Here is a 25,698-nt window from a genome sequence, read left to right as displayed (position 1 = left end):
TGCAAACTTCTGCTGTTATTGATGACCAACCAGTTCACCCACTCCCTGACTATCTGGCAGGTGATTATTTTTTTCTCTGTGCAAACATATCCACGCATTATCTCAGCTATCCTCAAATCTAAACATCATACATTGTCCTTCAAAATGTCACAATGACACCTGGTGTTTCTTTAAAATAAATAAATAATGCACCTAGAAATGTTGACATGCAACACAATTAAAATAGTTTTGTATACTCAGTTAATAACATAAATATTTTAAACAATATTTATGCTTTCTTAAATGTTTTGGATTTCAGCTTTCCAAAAACTTCAAAAGTGATTATTATTTTTTTGTATATATTTCAACAATTCCAAAGTCTGAAAGTCAGTAGCACAGGTGTTGTAAAGGTTTGGTGATCTGTCATGGAACAACCCCATTGAAGAAGATAACAGTGGTTACTCAGGCTTTGTTGCTGATTCCGAAGGGCCCCCGTAACAGTTCAAGCTTCAGGGTCCCCAAAATGTAGATCTTTCCACTGCAAGTAGTCAGTTCCTATGTTGGCTAGTGGGAGCTGGGTAGTGGACTTTCTTTCTAGTAAAGCTTCCTGCTTAGGTATTTAGGTGCAGTTACTAAAGATTGGTGCTGTACTAGCCCGCCCAGCCCGCTATATTTCATGCAGTCACTGTCGTTAGTAAAAAGTCTTCCTGCTTCCCCCATATGAGCCACCTAGTAATGTCTTGGCCAGCTGGTTTGATTCTAACCATGAACTAACTGCAAGTGGTTTCCCACTTGTTTGTGTGTTTTGACTTTCTAGCAGTAAACAGCCTGTCAGATTGATAGCTACATAATCCGACCATTGGCTGAAGGGTGGCCATATTCATGCTTCTAGGGCATCCTCATACACTGAGTCTCCCACACCACCTAGTGGCTGCCAGTAATCTTCGTTTTTGGGTCAACATCTTTCCGCTTCTTTTCCCCACACCTCATTTGTTTCCTTCACCCGATTTTCTCACTCAGCCTCTTTTTCCCCATCTCAGCTCACAAGCACAAGAAGCACGACATGCTACAGCCATGTGACACAGAATACCCAGTGTTTGTATATGAACCTGCCATCAAAGAGACCAATGGGATTATTGAATGCGGAGACTGTCAGAAGTAAGAAATGTGCTCTCTTTCTTCCTTTTCTCCTACCTGTGCCTCTCAGTTCTCCCTGGTTAGTCTGATCTCCAAGCAAACTAACTGTCCCTTGTTATCCTTGCAATGCCTCTTATTTTCCACAATTTCTTCTGAATTGCCTGCAACTATGAACTATTCCAACCTCAATTCAAGTTGGTTAGTAACAATAGTAGTGACAATTGCTTAGGACCCAGGTCCCTCACAGACCACTCCCTTCTACATGAACCTGCCAGGTACCAAGGTCTGCCTTGAACACACTCTTTGCCTAGTGCACGGGTGGGGGACCTCAGACCCAGAACCACATTTTGCCCTCCAAGTCTCTCTATCTGGTCCTTAGAACTCTCCTCAGCCACACTCTTCACTGGAAACCAGGCCTTGTGAGGGTCTGGAAACCAACCTTATGAGGAATGGTTGAGGGAGCTGGGTATGTTTAGCCTGGGAAAAAGGAGACCGAGAGAAGAGATGATAGCCATCTTCAAATATCTAAAGGAATATTGGAAGTTGGAGCAAACTTGTTTGCTCTGGAGGTTAGAACGCAAACCAATGGAATCAAATTACAAGAGATTCCATCTAAATATCAGGAAGACCTTTCTGACAGTAAGAGCTGTTTGACAGTAGAATGGACTCCTTTGGAAGGTGGTGAACTCTCCTTCCTCAGAGGTTTTTAAACAGAGGACACAGGTGACGCTGTGGTGTAAACCACTGAGCCTTGGGCTTGCCAATCAGAAGGTTGGTGGTTCAAATCCCCACGACGGGATGAGCTCCCGTTGTTCGGTCCCAGCTACTGCCAACCTAGCAGTTCGAAAGCACATAAAACTGCAAGTAAATAAATAGGTACTGCTCTGGCAGGAAGGTAAACGGTGTTTCCGTGCGCTGCTCTGGTTCCCCAGAAGCGGTTTAGTCATGCTGGCCACATGACCCGGAAAAACTGTCTGCGAACAAATGTCGGCTCCCTCGGCCAGTAAAGCGAGATGAGCACCGCAACCAGCACCCAACTGGACTTAACGGTCAGGGGTCCTTTACCTAGATGGTCATCTGCCATGGATGCTTTAGCTGAGATTCCTGTATTGCAGGGGGTTGGACTAGATGACCCTTGAGGTCCCTTCCAACTCTACAATTCTGTGGTTCTGTGAATTCCCTTTAGAAAGACAGGCAAAACTGAACATGATCATGTTTTTTTCTTTATAGGTTAGGGCATTTGCTTCAGTGTAGAGCATTCCTGTTCCAAATAATTCATATCCATGAAGGCCCACAGATATGTTAATTCTGTTCAACAGCCATTTCTTTTCCAGGCAATCTTCTTTTCACACAAAGCTCTCTATAGAGTGTTTTCCCATGTGAGATTGTCCCTCATTTAGAGAACTTACATCACTCATTCTAAACTGCATGCAAGGGCTGAGAGGCATGTTTACCTGTAAGAACTCTACTTTGCCAACTTTAGGCTCAGTGTGCCTAAACACTGAATACTGGCACCAAAAAATCTGGGCATTTGATGCTGGTTCCCAAAAACAGACAGACTCAAGTCTGGCTATAGTGAGTTTGAGAACTGTCAGCCCTGCCTTAGGCATTATCTTTTCTCCTCTCTCATTTATACGGTCAAGCAGTGCTATTTTTTCTAGAAAAAGAGGTGCCAGAACTCACCATGAATTCCTCCCTTGTTCTCTTATAATGGCAATGGTACCCACCTGAGCAATGCTGAAACGGAGTTCTGGTGAGTTCCAGCTGAAAAAAGCCCTTCTGTCAGGGCATTGGTTGCAGGTACACCATACTAGGAGCAAATTAGATTTGAATACTTTGTCTTGTGCAAATAAGCTCAGCCTTGCTCTTAGCAACACATGTCTCTCCTGTGTAGCTACTAATACCAGATAGCTTCTGAAGCAATTCCTATGATGGTTGGTATAAACATAATGGTTAAAGCACATGGGGCAATTTCTTAGCTCAGCCATGAACTCAGCAAGTGATCTCCAGAAAATTGTTCTCTCTCTCTCTCTCTCTCTCTCTCTCTCTCTCTCTCTCTCTCTCTCTCTCTCCCCCCCCCCCCTGCCCCCTAACTGATCTAACTTACATGATTATTGTAAGGAAGCTAAGGACTAATTCAGACATTAGTATTTTCATGTAATGTTCAGAGCTCTAATATCTAAAAGCTTCTTATTGCAGCATCCCACACTAACACGATTGGGAATTATGGTGCTGGGAGTTGGATGTTTCATTCACTTGGGTGGTTGAAGCAGGTAGGAAGCTTCCAGATCAGGGGTTCCTGAAGTGTGGTCTGTGGACCACAAGTGGTTCTCAAGGTGTCTGTGAATTTGTGGCTGAAGATGGGAAATCATACATCATTTGCATTTAGTTTTGTGTCAATTTTTAATTGCATTGTTATCGCTTCTTTTATTTTCTTAATATTGTATTTGATTGTATTACAAATTGAATTCTGTGGAATTACAACTGCTACAGCAGGTAGAAATATCATTAAGTGGTTCCCCAAGACCCCCTGCAAATTTCAAGTGGACTGGGGGGTGGAGTTTGAGAACTACTGTTCTAGATGTTGCCACTTCTGTAGGGAGTGTTGCTGAAGGAAAAGCTTATCACTCAAATGTAACATTTGGACCAGCCCTAGGATTATGCCCATGAAGCATGTATTATTATTATTATTATTATTATTATTATTATTATTATGCGGCTTTTAAATGATTCCATTAACTCAGACATGGTACCCAGCTGGGTACGGCTGGCAGGATTCTGTTTGCAGAGATGGCCATTTGAATAAAGCCTCCACAAGCCCGCAGGAGGTGATCTAAGAACTAAAACTCAGGTGCTAAATATTAAGATGGAACTTTTCGGTTCCATCTTAGTACTTTTAGCTAAGTACACACCACTCTTAGTCTCCCAGCAGAGGGCAATAGAGGACTATTGGTTTTTCTGGCTGTCGGCATGCTTAGGATGCATTTTCCATATTACTTGAACATGAACATATGTTGTCATAAAATAATTAATAGTAACTATGAAAATGACACATATACAATAAATGAGAATTCAAGCCCGCGGTCCAAATACTGCACCGTATTGATAGCTAGAGAAGGGAGCAGACACAGAATGTTGTAGCCTCAGTGTCATGTGAGCAGAGTCTGTCCACGTCACCAGCTGATCCCTCAGTATTGGGCCACACATGGGACTTTATAGTTATTCTTTGAATGTGGCTCCCATGCATAGCTGTATAGGGTTTAATACGTACACTTTAATTCACAGGTCAGTCCTGTACATACATTTACACTGGCTTGAACACACACTCTGAATCTGCAATCCTGCCTTGGCACACATAACTGTGGTGTACTTAAGTCAATGTGCTTCAATACATACATAATTAGTTCTTCTGCAGGCCCTTCCATGCATGAGCACTATGCTTATACATTGAAGATGAACAGTCAGAAACCTACAACCTCTGAATTGTGCATGGATACACACACACACACACACACACACACACACACACACACACACGATGTATGTAGATGCTGCATTCCCATCCAGAGTCAAGCATCATATCAGTCCATTTACACAAGAGCTGCACTACAGTATTAACAGATTAGTCCTCAGTACACAAGGATTTGTCCCTGCTTTATAACCCACAGCTCAAGTTTCTCAACCATTCTGCCTCCAATGCAATAAAATTGTATTTGTGTAATTGAAAGTGGCAGTCTTCAACTCAGTTCTGAATATTCCCTAATAGTATTCCCATTTATTAACTACGTAAATATATTTTCCTCTGCCCCTTCCCATTTGCTTTAATTCTTGTTGTTTCCTATTGCTAGAACCATGTGCTTGTTTGTGGTGGTGGGAAGGGAAGGGCAGCGCTATTTTTTTTTTAGAAAAAGAAGTGTTGGAACTCACCTCCCTTGTTATCTTAGAACGGCAATGGCACCCACCTGAGAGGTGCTGGGACTGAGTTCCTGCTGGAAAAAGACACCTCTGGAAGGGGCAAGGGGAGTATTCTGTAACCTTCTGTTCTGACCATAGTCTCTGGGGGTGGGGGGATCTTCTCGCCCTTACAGGATGTTTGTGGTGCAGCAAATTACCAACAGCAATCTCCTGCTCCTGGTTGTGGATGCTGTATGTGACTGCAGCAACTTTCCACCTGTCCTACTGCAACCTAAAGAAGTCAAATATATCTTTCTTCTGGTAGAGGTTGTACTGGGCTGTACAGTTCTTGTGGTTTACATTTTTCCAACAGTGAATTGATGCAGAGGGTTTGCTTTAGTAGTTCTTTGGGGTGGGAAGAATTTAGCATACGTTCTAATGGAAAGCAAGGCAAAAGCAATGGCAAGTTAATGTGCTGCTAATTACAATTGCGTACTGTTGTTTGGTAAGTGCTATATGGATTGATTGTGTGCATTTTTCTAGATGCCTCCTCAATTGCTGGAAAGGAGGTGGAAAGAAAAAGCACAGGGGTACCAGGCATAAGACGGAAAGAGAAATCAGACTTGCTATTTAGTTAAACTCTCTTTAGAACCTGAAAATAGTCTTCACTCTGAAGTATGTCCCCACACAGTTCTGTGTAGATGAAGATGCTGTCGGTTTCATTAGCATTTGCAAAATAGAAGCCCAATTAAGGAAGGAGTCCTAGGTCAATGGTGGACCATGTGCTTTGTGTACCATAATACATTAATACTGTGTGAGATGGACCAATGGACTTATTTGCTGTAAGCCAGTGAATGGTACAGAAAGATGTTGTGCATTGCAGCTCCAAAATGCCAGGGTGAAACTGCTTATTACGGGAGCTACTTCTTCCCATGTGGGCACGTGTTTGCTTTTTACAGTTGCAGGGACTCTTGTTCTGGAACAGAACCATGACATAGATGCACAGGATACAAACAGGCTTCAGGGAGATTTACATTGGGGCAGTGGAGTGTATGTTTGTGGGGGAAAGAGTGGTTATTTAAAAAACTTGCAAGGAAGAACTTCTTTTAAAGGCATACACATGAAACTATGAAGACACATTTAATATAACAGTAAGTTTCTCCTTTGGCAGACAAATTTTAGCTCTGCAGCAACAGTGCTGGGAAAAATATGTAGATTGTAGCCCTAATTTTGCTCAAGGTGGTTGTGACTAACTTATGTCCCATTGCTTCCAGTAGGTCTTACCCCTGCCTAACTGCTCCTGGAGTGGAGCTTGCTCATTAAGTGTGATCACTAGCCTTGAAAGCTGCTGCTTGGTTCTGCAGCCACCCGTGATGGCTCCATTCCAACTAAAATCATGTTGAAATCAATGGGAAAATTAACTCCCACTAGTTTCAATAGAATTTAAGCAGTGTTCAGATTAAAGTATGCTAAAAAATACTAGCTGATCTTAATTGAGCCCACCTACTTACCAGGTGTAGGGACACTGGTGGCGCTGTGGGTTAAACTACAGAGCCTAGGACTTGCCGATCAGAAGGTCAGCGGTTCGAATCCCCACAATGGGGTGAGCTCCCATTGCTCGGTCCCTGCTCCTGCCCACCTAGCAGTTCAAAAGCACATCAAAGTGCAAGTAGATAAATAGGCGCCGCTCCAGCGGGAAGGTAAACGGCATTTCCGTGCGCTGCTCTGGTTCGCCAGAAGTAGCTTAGTCATGCTGGCCACATGACTCGGAAGCTGTACGCCGGCTCCCTTGGCCAATAAAGCGAGATGAGCACCGCAACCCCAGAATCGGCCACGACTGGACCTAATGGTCAGGGGTCCCTTTACTGTAACCTTTATTTACCAGGTGTAGCATAAGTATTTTGAGAAATGTCCTGCCTGTGACAGCACCCTTTATGCTAGAATGAGTGCATGACATTCCACGTGAGTAGAGGCCTTGCAGTAGCTTCATAATCAAGGGCACCTCTGTGGGAATACGTCTTATGACTTGTACAGCCTAGTTGTAAACTGGAATTCTGGGACAACACAGCTCCTCCATAAATGGGATTGTTTCTGATTTTCAACCATTTCCCCAAACTGCTATTAACCTTAACAGCACTGCACATAATGCATCAGTGAAATGTGACAGGATGCGTTCCCAGAAGCTGAGGCGGCGACCAGATACCTGCCATGCATTCCATCCCGAGGTAAGGCGGGTTGAGGAATTGTTGCATTTGACAAAGTAGGCTCTGCCCCACAGCAGCCATGATAATGTGCTGGCCTAAATAAAATAGGCTGGGTTTTGAAATGTCAATCCATAGATTCTTCATTTCTAACCACCACAAAGCTGCCTCACTTGTTTGCCTATGTGGAGGCCCTAAAAATAGGGCACAGTGCCCCCACCTGTCCATCAGTGTGTGTGTGATGTGATGTATGCAACAAGCCTGTGCACCCGTTATACATATAGCCAAGTGCATTGGGTTCCTTGCCATGTGGTAGGCACTCATGAGCACGCATATTCTGCACAGACACAGTTTATCCTGCCAGCCCTATGAATGGATCCATTGTTATCGGGAGCTGGATTTGGCCACCCCCGTTGCAAAAAAAGTTTCAGTCATCTGGCCCAAGTTAAAATGAAGCTAGGCTTTAATTTTTGCTGCCCTCTAAATTCTACTTGCTGACCACATACTTGCTTTGTTTTTCAGGAAAACGCCCAGGACTGTGGAGGAGCGGCAGAGATTTCTGCCTCATTAGCCCTGCTCTTCCTTCCTCTAGGAACCACAGCTGTTCTCTTGCGGTGACAAGGCCCATCAAAGTCCTTATTTTGGACCAGAAAGGCAAATGCTCTATTTTGAGGACCATGCTACTTGGGCACTTAAGACAACTGCTGCATGCCAGAGCATGTGGACAATGCCACAGAGGCTCAGGAACTTCTTCGGCTGCATCCTCCCAAGGAACTTGCTAGCTGTGTTGTGTTTGGAAGTGGGGCTTCCTTTCTTCAAGAAGCTTGCAACTGAGGGGGGGCACCTATGGCTATGGACCAACAGGCTCACCAAGCTGTGTGATCTCACAGCTTCCCCTCCCTGCCTTAGCAGCATGGAAAAGTTTACACTGGTGGGGGAAAGGCCTGGAACAGTGGATGGCATTTGCCAAATGGATGGACTTAACCTATAACTTACCCTAGCTGCAAAATGGGAACAGTCAGTACTATCTGCTAAAGAGAAGCATCTCATAATCCCCTTTCTTTTAACTTAACAGACACCTGGGCAGTTCTGCAGGAATGACAGGAATATTACCTTCTTAGAGAATATAATGGTCATCAACAGAGTTTCATTTCTATTGTCAAGGAACTGGAGAACAATATTGCCAAGCCAGGCTTTGGCAGGGATTCCTGTAACCGGCAAGGAGTTCCTGCAACTCTGCCTATTGCAGACATTTAAGCTCTTCTAAGGCTACACAGAGAGCTTTCCTCTAAAATAGCTGATTCAGACAATGATTAAATTTATCAGCTTGGTGTGAAAATAGCTCCATGTGATCTATTTCAAGAGGCATGATGCATTACGGGGAGTGGTTGCAGGTCGAGAATTTCATCTGAAACCTTGGATGGCTACTACCAGCCAGTGTAGACAGTACTGAGCTAAAAGGAATAATGTTTCTACCTATGTTTCTGTGTTATTAAGGCAAACTTAAACTCTAGCCTTAGAAATATTCCTTCTGTCCACACCTCTCAAGTTCCCTCAGCTTCACATCACTGGACAAGGAGTTTAGCCATAACTCCCTTGCATAGGTTACAAAATTACATAGGTTACAAAATTAAACATGGCGAGGCTAAGTGTGCATATTAGCTTTGTTAGACGCAAATGTTTAAAAGCTGACACTTTTGGGAAGTCTACAGATGCACAGGAAATATGACTGTCACCTTCCAGTTCCTACTGTATCCCGCAATATTATTTTGCCAGACATGCTGACGGCTTCTTGGATGCACCACCTGTATAATACAATCTTTATCAGTTTTCAGGGAAGAGAATAACCCCTCAAAGGTGTGCTAATACAATGTGAAATTTCTCTCAACTTTTGAAAGCCATTTTGCCTTATGAACGAAATTATGGGCAAAATTTTCACCACACCAAGTTTTCGTTTCTAGATCCCAGTAGTTTACGTGCCAGGCGTGGGCTGATGGTTGGATAGCCAAGACCTTAAGACCTCAGAAATGGAGAAAGCAAGCAAAGGAAGGAAGCCATATTACAGGACTGCTGGTATGTATTTCCTTGACATGACTAGCATTTCAATAAGAAAGTCCTACTCTCAAATCCCCAAGAGAGATTTGTGACAGTACAGAAGATGTTGAACTTTTGCTTTTGTTTTTGTAATATGTGTTTGACATTTGGCCTCTTTTTAAAATATGACATTTTCATTATATTTTTGTTTCGTGTTTTTCTTGGTTGTCATACACAATATGCCACAAAATCCCATCACAGGTCATACTGGAATTATGCTGAAAATGGACCCACACTTACATTCACAAGTAAATGTGCTTAGATGTATTTACAATATTCCAGTATAGTGTAAGAGCTTCACATTGTCAAACTGACCTTAATATATGAGCACATGGTATGTTGAGAAAAAAGTGGGGGGGACCCCAAACATCAGGAAGGGTTATGGTTCTCTACTCTTGGTTCAAAAACATGGAAGAACAACTTTCACCATTTAATGTAACACAAACCAATTTCTATATTTCCAGGCCACATTCCCATCCATACTTTTCAATACGTCCATCCAGTTCTTATATGATCATGAATGAGACCAAAAAGACAACACCCATCAAGCCTCCATTGCATTTGCTCTTTTTATTAGAAGTTAAGAATACAACAAGTAATGAGATCCCATTGCCCGGAGACCCCAATCTTCAAAGTCCAAGATGTGCTTTATCGCCTCCCACAGTAAGCAATTTTTTAAAAAAGAAAATACTGAACAAGGCCACTAGTTAATGGGAAAAGAAAGCTGTAACTCTGAACTATACTACACTGAAAACCTGCACACACAAAGGAAGCAAGCGAACCTCCGATTGCTGAGAGTAAGGCATTCAGGTGCCAACCTGGGAAGAAGTCTCAGCAAGCACCACGGAAAAGTGCACAGCTAAGCAGTTTTTCTTATTGGGACACAAAAAAATGTCCTAAACAGAGACCAAAGGGGTAGAATAAGTGGAGGGTGTGTTTTTGTACAGGTTGTGTGCCGTAGGACCAGGTTGTGAGAAACCCTTTCTGGGAGTGAGCATAGGATGATCCAGAATGGGGGAGGTGCTATTTCTGCTGCTAATACAGAAGCAGCCTACCACCCCTTTCTCGCTCTCAAAAAAAAAAATGCTTTTCAGATAGGTAGATCTGAGTCCGATATGTATTAGCACTTTCCCCATCAGGCAAGCCATCCTTCTTCCAGATGGCTACATTTACCACTGGGAAGGTTAAATCATCACCTATTCCATTAAAGGGGCTCAATTAATACTGTTCTGTTTTTTAGTATGGGATTGAACAATCAGAAGCATTAGGGTGCCATTCTGGCCTAACTGCATTCAGCACATCAGGATCCTACCCAGGATATACACATCTGAAATTGCCTACAAGCACCCGTTAAGCACCTCTTGTAGGTCTAAACACTAAGGTTCTGTTTTGAGGGCGGGAGAGAGAAAAGACAGAAAGACCAACTTCCTTCTAATAATCAAAAAAGCAGTTTAACATGTGACAAATTCTATCATCTCCCAACACTTGTAGTTAATTATACTATGGTGCCCCCACTGTGAGTATTCAACAACACAAATTCTACACTGTGTCAAAACATTTCTCTCCATCTCTGACATGCCTCACCAGCCTAGCAGGAGAAAACAGCAACTACACTTCTTGCCCAACTGAGTGTTCTGCTTAGTGATAATTTGCCCTTCTCAGAATGTACAGCTACCCCACAAGCAGTTAACCTATCTGGGGAAGTTTTTAAAGAGACAACAAGCTTCTCTTGGGTACCAAGCACTCTGTTGAGGAGAGGCAAAAATGTAATATCCAAGCAGATTCTGCAAGGTGTTCTTCTTTTTAAAGAAAGAAAAAAGCCCAGGGTGCAGCGTTGTCTTATATACCAGAAGGAAGCAAGAAGGATCGGCAGTGTTACATTGCAGCCAAGTGGAGCTTGGTGGAATTTAATACCGGGCAACCTTAGTGCTACTGTACTTCAGCAGCACACAACATACTCTAGAATGAATTAACAGCTAGTCTAGGCTGCTTTTTCATATGTTCTTCCTCACTCCCTGCAGACCATCTTATCCTACTGTCTCTCAACTAGAAGGCAGATGCCTGACACTAACAATTGCACTTGGATAAAAAAGGATAGCAGGCCCAACTGAATGGTGAAACACTGACAAGAGACCCCACAGCCAAAGAGGTCGAGATACATACCATATTGTGCCTTAAGCCATCAAATCCCAACACAGCAAAAGGCTGGTGGAAAGAAAGACCACCTAAAGACTATCCACAAAATGGCAGAGATCTTAGAAGGCACGCCCTGCCAAGGGAGCAGAGCTCAGCTGCACAATGTCTCCTGCCTTTGCCTTCTGAACATACAGGGGCCCAAGTGTCAGCCCAATTTAAGGTTGTCCACACTTGCTTACCCTGAACCCTTGTGTGCAGACTGAGCCTGCTGGGTCTAGCTGTCCAGTATATCCCCAAACATTAGGAAGATTCTGTAGAACCCAGATGCTGCAGGGGTTTCACCTGGCCCTCTTGCACTTAAAAGGGTTCGTGCAAACTTGAAACAGTGTGTGGTACTTGCATGTTGCAATCTATACAAAAAACCCTCCCCTCCCACACAATTTTAAAACATTTATATAAACTTTTCAATTAAACAGAATGTTAGAAATCTTATTTACATTTTTCCTCCCAAAAGAGCATCTAAAAATCAACTTACCTGAACAAGATACAAATCTTAATCAAGCTAGATTTTAAAAAAGAAAAAAAATGCTAAGCCATCTCCCCATGACAACCCCTCTTGTTTTTCTACAAATAAATATGGCATTGAACAGAAGCTGATTAAGAAAGGGCTTTCTGTAGCTTAGTCTGTAGACCCCAGGAATAAATTAGGGTTTAAGAACTTCCAGGTCTTCAGAATCAATTCACTCCAATGCTTGAGGTATGAATTTCTCTTCCAAGTTTTAGTTAGAATCCCTGCGAAGCTTCTACACCATCCTGGGTCAGGTGTAGACTGACTGCTCCAACGGTTCTGCTTTTTTGGTTACGATCTTGGACAAGCGGTCAGTTTTACTACATCTCGTCCTCTGAGCAGCCTCCACCAACTGTGAAGCGGAACTCCTGAAGGTTTGAAACTCCATGGAAGTGCGCAAATGCACCAGCCACTACAAACACATGAAACAGCTGGTGGGAGTGGAACTATGGGAGAGAGAAAAACAGAACACTGTTTCACTTTAGGTAATGGAGACTCTCATTTTCCAGAACAGTCACCAAAGGAGGGCATCATAGGTGGTACTGGCTAGTAAGTAGAGATTGTGAAGTATCAACCAGCCAAAGAATAAGCCCTCTTGCTTCCTAGGAATCCATTGTTTGTTTCTCTGTGTGAACAGGCTATGCAAGCACCAAGAGGTGCCAATTTAAACCCACCCAGCCCCAGTCAACTTGGCATAACTGGCTAGAGGACAAGATGCATGCTCGCATACACATAAACAAACAAAGACAGAGCATTAACAGCGCTGTATCAGAATGGTTGTATTTTTGCAGCTGTGCACCATTCCCTCTCTTGGGAGCCAGATATGCCAAGGCAGATACAGTGCAAATATTTTTCATTCTTGTAATGCCTACCAAGAGAAGGTTGCAGAGTTTCACGGGGTTTTAAAGTTAGCAGTTGCACAGCAGGGCTCCATTTTAGCCCAGAACTGAGCAGTAAGAGGCATTTATAGAACTGTGTCTTTATAGAGCTCGGCCACAGACCACAGTGATCCATCACTGCAGATATGCAGTAGGGATGGCACTAATGCCTCTCACCCTCCCTATTATGTGCCTGCCATCTATCAGCCATACTTACCCAGATGTCACACTTGCCCGGGAAGAACCTCTCCGGGATGCGAGCAGCATACAGTGCAGCGCCAGTGATATACAGGCAGGCCATGAGAGCCAGCCAGCCTATCTGCCCCATTGTGGCAGCCTTGAGGAGCCCTTCCGTGATGACAAAGTGCAGGGTGGGGATGACCCCACTAAGGCCCAGAGCCAGAAACACTCCTAGGAGATAAGGGAAGTGGGACAGATTCAGCCTTGGACACAAGAGAAGCAGTGGCAGAGATGAGGGCAAACTGCCAAAGCTCAGGATCCCAAAGCAGAGCAGGAAGACTACTTGGGTGGTTGGTTTTTAGGGCCACAACCCATTTGGTCAACTAGAGAGGAGCCCCTGATCAATCTGGGAACACATTTTTAAAAAAATAATAATTTCCATGTACTTCTAATCATAGTGCTAAATGTCATTTTAGAAGAGGCATTCTCTCTTCTGTTGCAACCAGGAGGCATATCCTCCTTCAATACTATGCCTGCTGCAGCACATACGTGTGTGTGTGTGTGTGTGTGTGTGTGTGCGCGCACACACACACACACACATACACTCACACGCAGATACACACACACCACTTAAATACTAGATAAAGTATGCTTTTCCATTCCAAAGTCACCATTTAATTCAAGTGACTTTTATTATGCAGATCATTTAAAATTGCAATCAACCAACTATAATTTCTTTAATCAGACAAAATTCATTTTGTTGTAGAAAATGAAGTAAACCTGATTTCATTCTCAAGTGCCCTAAAATGCATACTACACACCCACTGTGCACAATTGTTCAAAATATGTTAATATACCTCTAGCTTTCTAAGCACACTAGAGACTGTAGCACAAGCCTTGAAATAAAGACTCCCTGTCAGTGGGCTGTGAGTGGCAGAAATAAACGTTGGCCTTCATGTACCACTGACTGACCAAAAAAGTGCAGCACTTACATCAGTCGTGGAAGAATAAACTTCAAAGGTGTTTTGTCTGCTCCAGTCCACAGATTGAACTGACAGTTCGCGATAATTAAAACCTTCAATATTTGCAAAATAGTATTCCCAGTACAGTGGTACCTCAGGTTACAAACTTTGGGTTACAGACTCCGCTAACCCGGAAGTAGTACCTCGGGTTAAGAACTTTACCTCAGGATGAGAACAGCAGCAGCAGGAGGCCCCATTAGCTAAAGTGGTGCTTCAGGTTAAGAACGGTTTCAGGTTAAGAACGGACCTTCGGAACGAATTAAGTTCGTAACCAGAAGTACCACTGTACTAAGTTTCAATTGCTATATATTTCATCTCCTGATCCTCTGTATAAATTTACAACTTCCTGGAAGGTACAGAAATATTCTAGAACAAATTCTTCAAACCTCCAGCAAGCAAATGAGACTTTCCCCCCTGAATTCATGACTACATTCACATTCTGTGTGTGAGCGCATTCAGACATGCAAGAATTTCACCTTCCCTCGGAGGAGTCCTTCCCATGCACTGCTACAGGAGTTACTGTTCCAAGTGTGCCTCCCAAATGGAAGGAGGCAAAGCCCAGAGCAGCAATTTTTGTAGAGATTCAGCAAGTAGCATCCTCTGCACTGGAGCATCAGAAAAACCTAATCATTTCCAAAAGCAGAGATGGACAGAACAAAGTCTCCATCCTCCTGTAAAGATGGATTGGAAAGGAGGGCAGGCAGGCCGGAGCGGTGGAATAAGCATCTTGGCTAGGAGTCCTTGTCTTACTGGCCTTTTTTCCACCTGGCCGGGGAAGGCAGGGCCCTGACTCCAGCTACAAAAACTGAGGCTACTGAACAGATTGGTGGGCTGGGGGGTTGTTTAGGGTATTTTGTTTGGAGGGGTGTGTGTTGCTGTTATTGATATAATTTTTTGTATCTTATTTTAGATCTTATGATCTATGTGGAAATGTTCAATTTGGATGTGTCCTTTTATTTATTGTTGAAGATTACTTTTGCTATGTAATTATGTATTATTTTTTTCATGTTGTAAGCTGCCTTAAGCATGGTTTAAACTATGGAAAGGTGGCATACAAATAAGATGCTGAATGTGTGTATGTCTGTAACAGCAAACAGCTTCCCTGCAGGCAGATGTTTTTCGTCCTTAGGAGATTCTTTTTCTTTCAGTACCCTCATGACAAAATTTGGAAACTACTGCACTAGAAGATGCATTTAGGGTTTTGATTTTAAACAATACCTTATCCTAAATTATCCTCCTGCCTGACTTTCTAGCTTCCTCGGACTTTGCCAGAATTTAGAGCCATTATGAAAGATGGCATCCAGCTAAGCTGACGAGTCATTTTCACAAATTGTGTTCATTGGACAGACGGCATTTACAGCCAGAATCCTTAACTTACTGTCATCCAAACAAGATGTCACATAATGTTAATCATACAAAAGGGGGGGGGGCAGTGCAAATTAAAACACACATGATGCAGGCACAAGGAATCTTGTGGCATCTAAATACCAACCAATTTATTATGTATCCATGAAGGGATGCCCATTTATAAGGTGCATGAAGTACTAACTACCCACAACTAGTGGATTCTCTGTACACATAAAGAATGCAGAGTGTAAACTTTTCAAGGCCTGTTTGGAGACTACATTTTGCTGTATGTACAGTCATACCTCATGTTATATTTGCTTCATGTTACGTTTTTTCAGGTTGCGTCCCGCAGCAACCCGGAAGTACTGGAAAGGGTTACTTCCAGGTTTCACCGTTCACGCATGTGCAGTAGCGCTAAATCACACTTCATGCATGCGCACAAGCGCCAAATTGCACCGCGCACCTGCACAGATACAGCGCATCAGGTTGCGGATTTTTCATGTTGCAAACGGGCCTCCGGAACGGAGGTACCACTGTATATCTGTCTGTACACAAATATACACAAATACGCCATAAGCATGACTAATGGAAGGCAACACATCATGGAAGGGGACTTTAACTCACAAAAACTTGTGTCACTATAAATCTGAACATGGAACATTAAAGAAGTTTGGTTGCAGACAGATATGGCTACCTCTCTAGAACCTGACATTATGCAAATATGACTGGCAGATTAGGAGTGTCAAACTTTTTATCTATGAGCGCGCGCACACTCCGTTCAAAGTTACATTTTAAAAAATAGCACCATGCATAAGTAAGTTCAGCACTTTGTTCCAATTTGGAATAAAATTTCAGACCAAATCCCTTCATGTGGAGGAAAGCATTTTAAAAGTGATCCTTTGAGTCTTACCTGCTCGTACTCCTCGATACTGGGGGGTTGCAAACCTGTCCCATTGGGAAACTATAATGGCTGTGATGCCCAGGACACAGATGACAATCAAGTAGATGAAGCAGGGCTGAGGGTTGCAATAGAAGGAGTAGTAGAGCCATGGGACAAAACTGCCCATAATGAGGAGGGCGATGCCAGAGTAGTCCAGTCTAAGGCAAGGGAAGAGAGGCAGAAAGTTGTTTCAGGAAGGTCACATGAAACAGCCTGCTCACTGATTGCACAGCCTCCACAGCACCCAACAAGCTTAGCCTAGTTGCATCATTTGTCCAGCTTCTGGTACAAAACTTCTGTGGCTAATAAGGTTCCTACTGTGACCACCCCTAAACAGCAACTTCCAAATATTAGCAAAGGCAGACAAACCTTAGGAGAAGAGCTCTGATCTAAATTCTTTAATCTTGGCCTGCTAACCACAATGTCAGGAATATGGGCAGCCCATCAATGGCTAAAGTAGAGCTCTTAGGCAAATTCCAGTTTCTCAGCCTGGACCCAACAGCTAAACATTTATACACTGACAATTTTCATAGTGCTTCACATACATTTTCCGGCTATGAAGTCACACTGAACCACTACAATACTTACTTGGAGAATAGTCTTGAGACACCTTCTGAATGGCAGTAAACTGTGTGGAAGAGCCATGAGAAGGAGAGGCAGAGAATGGCTCCCAAGAAGAACACTCCAACCACTACCTTCTCTTGTACAGGTGCTACAAAGGACATGTTTGGCCGGAACATGTAAAAGATGCCCAGACACAGAAAGAACACACAACCTAAACAAAGAAAAATAAATGTTACAAGACCTGCCGAAGCTTGTGCGAGTGTAGCGGGAGAATCCAAAAAAAGCATCACAGCAAATTCAGTACACTTGAGAAATGTCATGTCACATTTCTGTAGATCATTTGACTTAACATTTGCAAATCATTGAGTGAGGTACTACATATGCTTTGAACAGCTTTGGGAAACCCCTGGCCACATTATGCACATCATGTTAAAATATGGTTTAGTGTGTTGTGCATGGATTGGAACATGGTGGAATGGGTGGCCTGATATAAAGCTGGAAACAGATTCAATTTGCTGTTTGTCTGCACTATTTCTCCCAAATATTATGAGGCATGGTGATGTAGCATACAGAAGTTGGGCTGGCACAATTATGACCAATCGATGAACCAAAGGGCTTTAGGTTTATTCCAACCTAAATGTTCTGCCAAGCAAAACAGTTGCTGACAATAATGTTTAAAGTATGCAAGCTTAGCTCTAGTTCTGTCCTCCCCAATGAGCCAAACAGAATATGGTCACTGCAATGCCAACTGAAGCTAATTTGAGGCCTGTTCCATCATTAGTCCCAAGAGCCAGGAAAGGTCCAGTAAGCACAGGCAATTAAGCTTATTTCAAGGGCAATGCTGCAGTGAGAAAGCCACACAGAAGTACAAAGCACACAATTTTTCTGCAGCATTGCAATTCAGATGTCCCAGGTTGAAGCCTTGGACCAAGGTCTTGACTCAGAGCAGCACATGCATACCAAAGTGTTTACATTTTCTTTCTAAAAGCTATTAGTGAACAGCAGTGTTGGAGCAGAAATCTGAATTATCTTTCTGGACAACAGGAAGAGGATTCATGTAGCTCTGCCAAGTCAATCTGAGCATCCTCAAAACATTATCAGTGATGGGGTGAGGGGAGTACAACACAAACAGAAAAGGGGGGATTTGCACATCTGAGTAATTCAAACCAAGTTAGTTGGTGCTGAACAAAGAGAAGTTATTCTACTGAACAGGCATTTAGTAAGATTACTGAAGGGGAAAGTCACTCCAACCTTTTGTCCAGGATCCATCTATGCAAGTATAATTCACCCCAAACTCTTGCCCAACATATCCTGTAGAGTCCTGTCAGATGTGCTCCAGGAAATCTTGCTCTTGCTATTGGATCAGCAGTAAGTTCCAAATTTCCTTTGCTTCTTAACTCAGTTATTAGTTATAAAAGATAAATTCATATGACATTTACATCCAAGTCAATACCTAGTAGGTGTGTCCAGATATTGCCGGTCTCTGTGTGTATTCTGAAAATGCTTTTGAAGCAAGCCCGGAAAGAGGGCATGGGTGGGCGGTGCCCATGCAACAGGTAATCGTTGTCCTTCAGCCAGTCGGGCAAGACGTCAAAGGGGATGACGCGCCATCTGCCCTCCCACACCTAAAGGGAGTAAGGAGGGGTTGTGTTAGTCCTCCTGTAGCAGTTTCACAAGGAAATACACATTAAATTTCAAATGGAAAAAGCAGTATAGAGAATAGTTCAGCCACTGCACTCCTTCACAAAATCCACAGCACCTTTACCACCACAAATAATTTTGAAATTAGTATGAAGTTTCAGGAAACTGAAAAAACTGCACTCCCTGTAATGTAACACAAGAAGGCAAAGAAAAGCCAATCCAAAGCACCCCTCCATGAAAGTTTGGGAGCATGTTTGCCATTCTAAAACATGAATCACCCAAAGCCAAATATTCTGAGACTTCAGTGATAGGTGGGGGGGGGGGGGGGGAGAAAGATGGTAACAATGGAGCTTCATTAAAGTTGGGGTTCATATATTTGTAAAAATTTTGTTAATAAATCCTGCATTTCCAAGGTCATCCTTCCAATTATGAAAACATAGCAGCAAAACAAGGTAAAAATAATATTCTCTGTTCTGATTCTGACGTTAGAGCCAGACACCAGCATAAACTATTTCCCTTTAAAATTAGCCAAGGAAAGTCAAGACCAGTAATATTTACACAGCTCACAATGAATTTGTCCAGGGTGGCATTTCAATAGAACTGGCTTTTTTCACTTGGGACGGTGGACACAATGAGGCTGCTACACAAGGGAGACAAATGGTAATCTCCAAACAAAGATTTGCAAAGGCCTGAAAGAGTGTGTGTGGAAAAAGGTGACCTTGTAAATTAAAGTTCTCTGACCCAGAAACACTAGAAGCAGAGGGCATTATTCTGCTTGGACTTCCACAGATGTTTCAAAAAAGAGGCTCAACAGTTGTACCATCATGTTTAATCCTACATTTCAACGTGTAATCCCTATCGTGCTAAACTTTCTAATTCATCCAATTACTGGAAGCGCAAGATCCCAACACGTACAGTGGCAGCATCAGCCAAGACAACAGAACTCCTTGATGGCCACCCACTGTGACTTGGCTCTTTGTTGCCAGAAGTGCATGCACTGCTAGCCAAAGGACCCAACAGCTGTGTGAAGCACACCAGAGCATGATGGGCACTTGCTTTGCAGCCTCTTACCTTACATACAAACTCTTCCATCCTCTCCATGGCATGGTGAGCTTGGAGAGGCAGCATCCCCATAAATCCTTCATCCTCATGAGCTGCATCATCGCTGCCAACATGATCAGAACTCTGAAACATAAAAGAATTGTTGAATAACAAGCAAAAACAAGTTTTGCTTTCATTGACTTAACACGGAATTCTACTATCAAATATGAAGCCAGATAAGCACACAAGTGTAGAATGTTCAAAAGAAACATGTTCTCTAGCTGCATACTCCAGAATTAGGTTCTCTAGCCAATGCTGTTGAGCAAAATGCAATGGAGTTGGTGGTCCCCAATTTGTGCTATGGAAGGGAAGAGACTATTAGGTATAGCGGCCACTTTGTGATGCAGTAGCAAAAAAGGCTCATGCTATTCTAGGCTGCATCAACAGAAATATAATGTCCCAATCAAGGGAAATAATAGTTTCACTCTATTTTGCCTTGGTTAGACCACACCTGGAGTACTGTGTCCAGTTCTCGACACCACAGTTTAAGAAGGATATTGAAATGTGTGCAAAGGAGGGTAACCAAGATGACAAAGGATCTGGAAACCGAGCCTGATGAGGAACAGTTGAGGGAAGTGGGTATGTTTAGCCTGGATAAGAGGAGACTGAGAGGAGATGTAACAGCCATCTTCCAAGCTTGTTGTCTCCTCTGGAGACTAGGACCCAAACCAATAGCTTCAAGTTACAAGAAAGGAGATTCTGAATAAACATCAGGAAGAACTTTCTGATGGTAAGAGCTGTGTGACAGTGGAAGAGACTCCCTCAGAAGGTGGTGGACTCTCCTTCATTGGAGGTTTTTAATGCCGTCTGTCATAGATGCATTAGTTGAGATTCCTGCATTGCTGGGGGTTAGAATAGATGACCCTCTGGGTCCCTTCTAACTCTATAATTCTATGATTCTATTACTCCCTTTTAGAAAGATAGACAAAACTCTGAATTTGATCATGCTTTTTCCTTTCTTTCAATGTGAAATAAGATGCGGTTAACACAGCATGAATGCATTTTGCAGTTTGTTGCCCTTGCACAGATTATGTCAATCACCAACCTATTTACTAGAAAAGAACTGTTAAACAAACACAATTTGCATTCCTTTGCTTATGAGAATCCAGTTATGAACTACAACAATGTTTTAGGAAGAATCAGTGTCAGGCAAACTCAATGTTAAACTGATTCTCTTTTTTATTGTTCTTTGCTTTCCCCCAAACATCTTACAATTGCCTAACTGTAAGATTGCACACGAAGCTGCAGTAGACTTAACTGGGCCACTGGGCCCAGTGTTGTCTACTCCAACTATCAGGGGTTCCCTAGAGTCTCAGGCAGATGCCTTTCCCAGTCTAATAATGTGACAGTCTTTAAATGGAAATGCTGGTCACTAAAAATGGAACTTTCTATAGGCAAAGCATATGAGCATTGGATAGTCCCTTTCCAACATTTAAGAGCCTCTTCAATGACCCAGGAAACTTAGTCAATTCTCATCTGTACCAGCCAACATTAGTAACTTTTAATTGAGGAGGCTCACACTGAGGCTGGCTCAGAAAGAGTTCCTTTTCCAGTCATTTATGCATCTTCTGCCCGTTAATGTAGTTTTACAATACTGTAGCGCAAGATCAAAATCCTACCTATACTGTACAGAAGCACCATGCACTTTAAAGGACAGTCAAAGGTAAAGCCCTATATATACTAAGGTTTTTTAAGGGAGCAAATAATTTATTTCAGATTGACTATCATAAATGAAAACAAATCCTTAGTTATTTCCCCAATGTTATTTAATATGGATTAGACACTTAAGCACTGTTTTGCTCCCACACAGTGTTAAGAATCTTTCTTATTAAATGTTCAGAGAAAACTTTGCTAACTATGCTTTCACTATAAAAAAAAATCAAGTTAATCAACATAGGAAGAGCACTACTGGATCAAACCAAAGGCTTACGTAGCCCAGCATTCCATTCTTACACTGGACTATCAGATGCTTATGAATCCTGCCAGAAGGACCTGAGTCCATTGAGAATTCAGAATCACCAATACAAAATCCTATAATTCAAAATAATTTAATCCGAGATCATTGAAAGTACATACAAATGTGCACCAAAGGTGATCTTAGCAGGATCTGTTCTTCCACAATAAACACCTACCTGCAAAACAGCCAAGCTGCTAGGTTAAAAATCAAGAGATGGGGTGGTGGAGGTAAAGAGGAAGAATAGAGAAAAGAGGCAGATCAATTCTTAGTGAGTTTACTTTCTCTCCTTCTCACCAGTTTGGCAATCTTCCCATCTGTCAATATATTGCTTTTGGTTTTAAAAGAGATCTGGGAGAAAGCAACAGTTCAAACATAAATGAAAAGGGTACAGTTCCTTCCCTTTGTTTCCTGCAAGAATGAACAGAGAAGCTACGTAAGTGACTCAAGCAGGTCTTCAGATGGTCACTGGAGTAGGTCACTAACCCAGCTTACAGATTCTGTACTATTCAAAGCTGCTCACACTAAAGCAGCAACCAGCATCCATACATCATCACTTACGCATGCTAGAACTCACCTCCACGTAGGGCTTTATATTGGTTAAGAGACCCACTCAAAAGTCACTAATGACCCATCAGAATGTATATGCAACTCTAGAATACTTGGCACACACTTATTCAAGCACACTGCTTACTGAGAAAATTCAGAATTTAACAGCAAATGCAAATATACGAACTGTATCCATTGTGCTGCCTAAAACTGCAACCAGTTATTCTACAAAAGTTGTATGTGATAAACTGAATGGATTGCTGCCATCAAACAAAGAGGCATCTTCCTGGTTAAAATATGCAAGGCAGTGCAGCAGAGATGAAAGGACAGGGTGTGTTTGTTTGCCCTGCCTACAATTCCTGAGCCTTTTCCACTTCGCCTCATTCACAGCTAAGGAAGCTGTTTAGGCTTGCAATTTTACTTAAACATATATCTACTTCAAAACCATTAAAACCCAGAAAGAGCTTTCAAAAAAAGGAGATTCCTTGTGCACTTTCAATAATGCACAAACTTTGAGTCTCACTATACTAGATCCGACAACAAAAAGAGAACCTAAGCAAGCAAGCAGTTTTCTATACTATATGGAAACATGGTTCCACATACGCTACATGAAAACCTGCCTGAATAGCAGCTACAGCAATCCACATCATTAAAGATTCAGGTGGTTCTTTTGCTCTACGCACTTGGATCTAGCTGTCAACATTTATTAAAACAGTAACTCTCCACAAGTGTATTAAAGCCCTTTAACACAGTTTGTAGACTGCAATGAGCTTGTCTACCAAGGATGCACCCTTTTAAAACCAAGTTTAATAAGCTATGCCTAGGTTTCAAGTTCGGCCAGCAGAGTATCCCTTCCCCCACAGTTTTTCTAGTTTCTGAACACCTAGCCCATAACCTCAATTGTGGAGGATTCAACCTCTTCTCTACTGGCTTCAGTTAGTTTTTGAAATTGGACCATACTGGTCGTATTCACACATGATGCTAAGCCAAGTGGAGTTTGTCTGTCTTAATCATAACATGCTCATACTTTGTGCCGGTGTACCTAGCTCAAGCTCTTCCACCTCATTTCCTCCCTTATGAGTGGAGAAACAGACCACGGGAAGGCTGGCTTACGTGTTGGATCTGAACCAGCACTTGTGATTTGTTTCTCTTCAAAAAAACATAGTCAGGAAGCCTAGAACAAACATTAGCCTTAGGCTGGTTTGTTTGAAAAGTATAAAGCCACAAGCACTACTTTGAGCATAATGTTAAGCCAGCTACTCCATAGTTTGTCTGGGGACATATTATCTGGGGACCTATTAATCTGGGGATATTTATAGTACAGAAACTCACATTGGTCTTTATGGCAATACCTAACAGACACATGCTCCGTCCTTTCAGCCACAGAAAGTAATTATTAGGCAAAAATGAGAGAGGTAGGTTGTTTAAGTGTACAAACAGTAAAGTCAGGAACAGACAGGTCACCCATGTTCTGTTCTCTTCCCCAAATACTGCATTTGCAGATACATTATTGCAATGCAGTTCATTGGGAAGAGGGAAAGACAAGCAAAGCAAAACATTTCAAGCCTACAACAGAGATTGCAGTATCTTGCAGCAATGTGACTCTGGAAGGAAGCTGTTCATCTAATTGATCACAAGGATATTTTGATGGGCTGCCAAATGGCTACATGGGCATGTTTGGTTCCAGGGACTCTGCAGCCTCATCACAATAGAGGTGAAGTGGGCAACATGTCACTCTGCAAGCAGACCATCTGGATGCAGTTAATTGCTATTCTGAAGTCAAATACAGAGTGTAGCCATTTTGTCTTCAGAACTGGTGTTCAAGGTCACAGTGATCTATACTGACCTTCAACTATTAAGTCTTTTAAATGCTGCAAGTTACAGAAGATCAACTAAGTCTCACTACTTTTTTGGAGAAAGAAACTCATGGGGAAAGGTCGGTACAAGTCAGGCAAAGTGCAACAGTTAAAAGAACGCTTAGGATTTGTAGAAAAGGGTGTGGGTGTAAATGGTACTCTAGTAGTTAGTGGGCATTACCATACCAATCAAGATAGCTTCCCCACACATGGCATGACTGAGGATACTTACCTATGCACAAATCTACTCCCATTAGTATAAAAAAACTGCCCATGACAACAGCCATCATGGGACTAAGCACTAACATCACTCAGAAGAACACCCTGCCTTCAGGACAAAGGCACTCAGAATTCAAACAAGATGAAAAATAATGGAAAAGATAAGGCCTAACAAAAAGAGTAGAGAGGGATGAAGTGAGGATAAGAGTTGTTAAGAGAGTCCAGAAACCCTTTGTAAGAAATGGCGAAGAGGAGAGAACTGGCATGACTGGAGTGTACACATACTCCTTATAAAATAAGCTAGACAGGCTCCATGCTTGTTGTGCTTCCGCCGACAGGTGAAGACTTTCTTTTTCCAAGAGGCTTTTGGGAACTGACTGCTTTTAATGAAAGGGCCGGTGCAGGGCTGTTTTTATTGTAATTATTGGTATGGTTTTAATATATTTTATATACGTATATAGTTTTAATTCTATCAAGGTTTTGTTGTTTTATCATTATTGTTTTTTCAATGTTTTTAGCGGTTCTTATTTTTATCTGTAAGCCGCCTTGAGTCCTGTCAGGAAAAATGCAGGTTATGTATAAATAAATAAAAGAATAAATAGCCGCTTAGTACAGGCAAAGGCAGGAGCTAGACATTTGGGGGGGGGGGTAATTGTGAGACAGCATGAAGTTAGAGCCCTTGTATTAGAATATCACATTAACTGGTCTCCTTCAGTTATAAATGCAACTTAACAGAAGTCATGAGGGATCTGTCTCATGAAGAAAAAGGACAATGGATCTACTGATCAAAATATGATGTCTGCAAGATACAACAAACTCGTGAGGCAACCTAAAGGCTAACAGATTGATTGTGGCAAAAGCTTTTCGTTGGCAGCCATGAAACTCAGCTACCCCTCTGGAATGTGTTTACAGGAATCAGAACTGTTCTCTGATCATGGGAGAGCTTATTACATATTTCAGGTTTTCTTTCCTTTTTCTTCTTAAAGCCGACAAATCACAAGCTTTATGATAATTTGTGTCTGGGTTTAAGCAGGCATATTAAAGAGCTCCTTCGCTGCAAAGAATTCTTTCTTCCCGCGTGTTCACACATATTTCAGGTCACAACAAATCTGTTTGCTGGTGTTCAACAGCAATGCAAGAGATGGCTGTCTATGCATCTTATCTGGGGAATGACTAGGGCATTCTGACACTGGGCAGACTGAAGAACAGCACCTGCCCAAGAAGGCTCTTCCCCACCTCTTTTGTCCATATGCTAATTCCAAAAGCAGCTGTGCATGAGAGTGACAGGCTGCCTGGCATTTGACTTGCTAAGTAAAGCAACACTTCATATGCAAAGGGGGGGGGGGAATATGGGGGAAGGGAGAGAAAACAGGCTTATGAAGCATGCTAAAAGGAAACAAGATACATAAGAAATTATACTGCCCCAGAAAACCCTGCT

The 25,698-nt window shown here is 42.4% G+C and overlaps 2 protein-coding genes across 6 annotated transcripts in view; one reads left to right on the top strand and one right to left on the bottom strand.

Annotated features, from left to right (window-relative positions):
• CACNA2D4 (calcium voltage-gated channel auxiliary subunit alpha2delta 4) overlaps positions 1 to 9,447 on the top strand; it is a 164,363-nt gene extending 154,916 nt beyond the window's left edge. For 2 of the 3 annotated variants that reach the window (XM_077935163.1, XM_077935162.1), the window contains 2 exons: positions 1,020 to 1,137; positions 5,205 to 6,682. In XM_077935163.1, coding sequence (XP_077791289.1) covers positions 1,020 to 1,137; positions 5,205 to 5,391 — 305 coding nt within the window. In that variant the 3' untranslated portion in view covers positions 5,392 to 6,682. Of the gene's footprint in view, positions 1 to 1,019; positions 1,138 to 5,204; positions 6,683 to 7,152; positions 7,236 to 7,733 lie in introns of those variants that run through there. The other variant, XM_077935165.1, reaches the window with a different exon arrangement.
• A 409-nt stretch (positions 9,448 to 9,856) lies between these two features.
• The window catches only part of ADIPOR2 (adiponectin receptor 2), a 35,791-nt gene continuing 19,949 nt past the window's right edge, over positions 9,857 to 25,698 (bottom strand). For all 3 annotated transcript variants that reach the window (XM_028745556.2, XM_077935169.1, XM_077935170.1), the window contains exons 3-8: positions 19,653 to 19,766; positions 18,394 to 18,565; positions 16,965 to 17,151; positions 16,347 to 16,534; positions 13,105 to 13,298; positions 9,857 to 12,455 (exon numbers count right to left, since the gene is read on the bottom strand). In XM_028745556.2, the coding sequence (XP_028601389.2) occupies positions 12,330 to 12,455; positions 13,105 to 13,298; positions 16,347 to 16,534; positions 16,965 to 17,151; positions 18,394 to 18,565; positions 19,653 to 19,766 (981 nt within the window). In that variant the 3' untranslated portion in view covers positions 9,857 to 12,329. The remainder of the gene's footprint in view (positions 12,456 to 13,104; positions 13,299 to 16,346; positions 16,535 to 16,964; positions 17,152 to 18,393; positions 18,566 to 19,652; positions 19,767 to 25,698) is intronic.

Source organism: Podarcis muralis, chromosome 10, assembly GCF_964188315.1.
Source record: "Podarcis muralis chromosome 10, rPodMur119.hap1.1, whole genome shotgun sequence".
Lineage (NCBI taxonomy): Eukaryota > Metazoa > Chordata > Lepidosauria > Squamata > Lacertidae > Podarcis > Podarcis muralis.
Note: the sequence above shows the minus strand (reverse complement) of the source record. Positions and strands in the feature narration are given on the sequence as shown.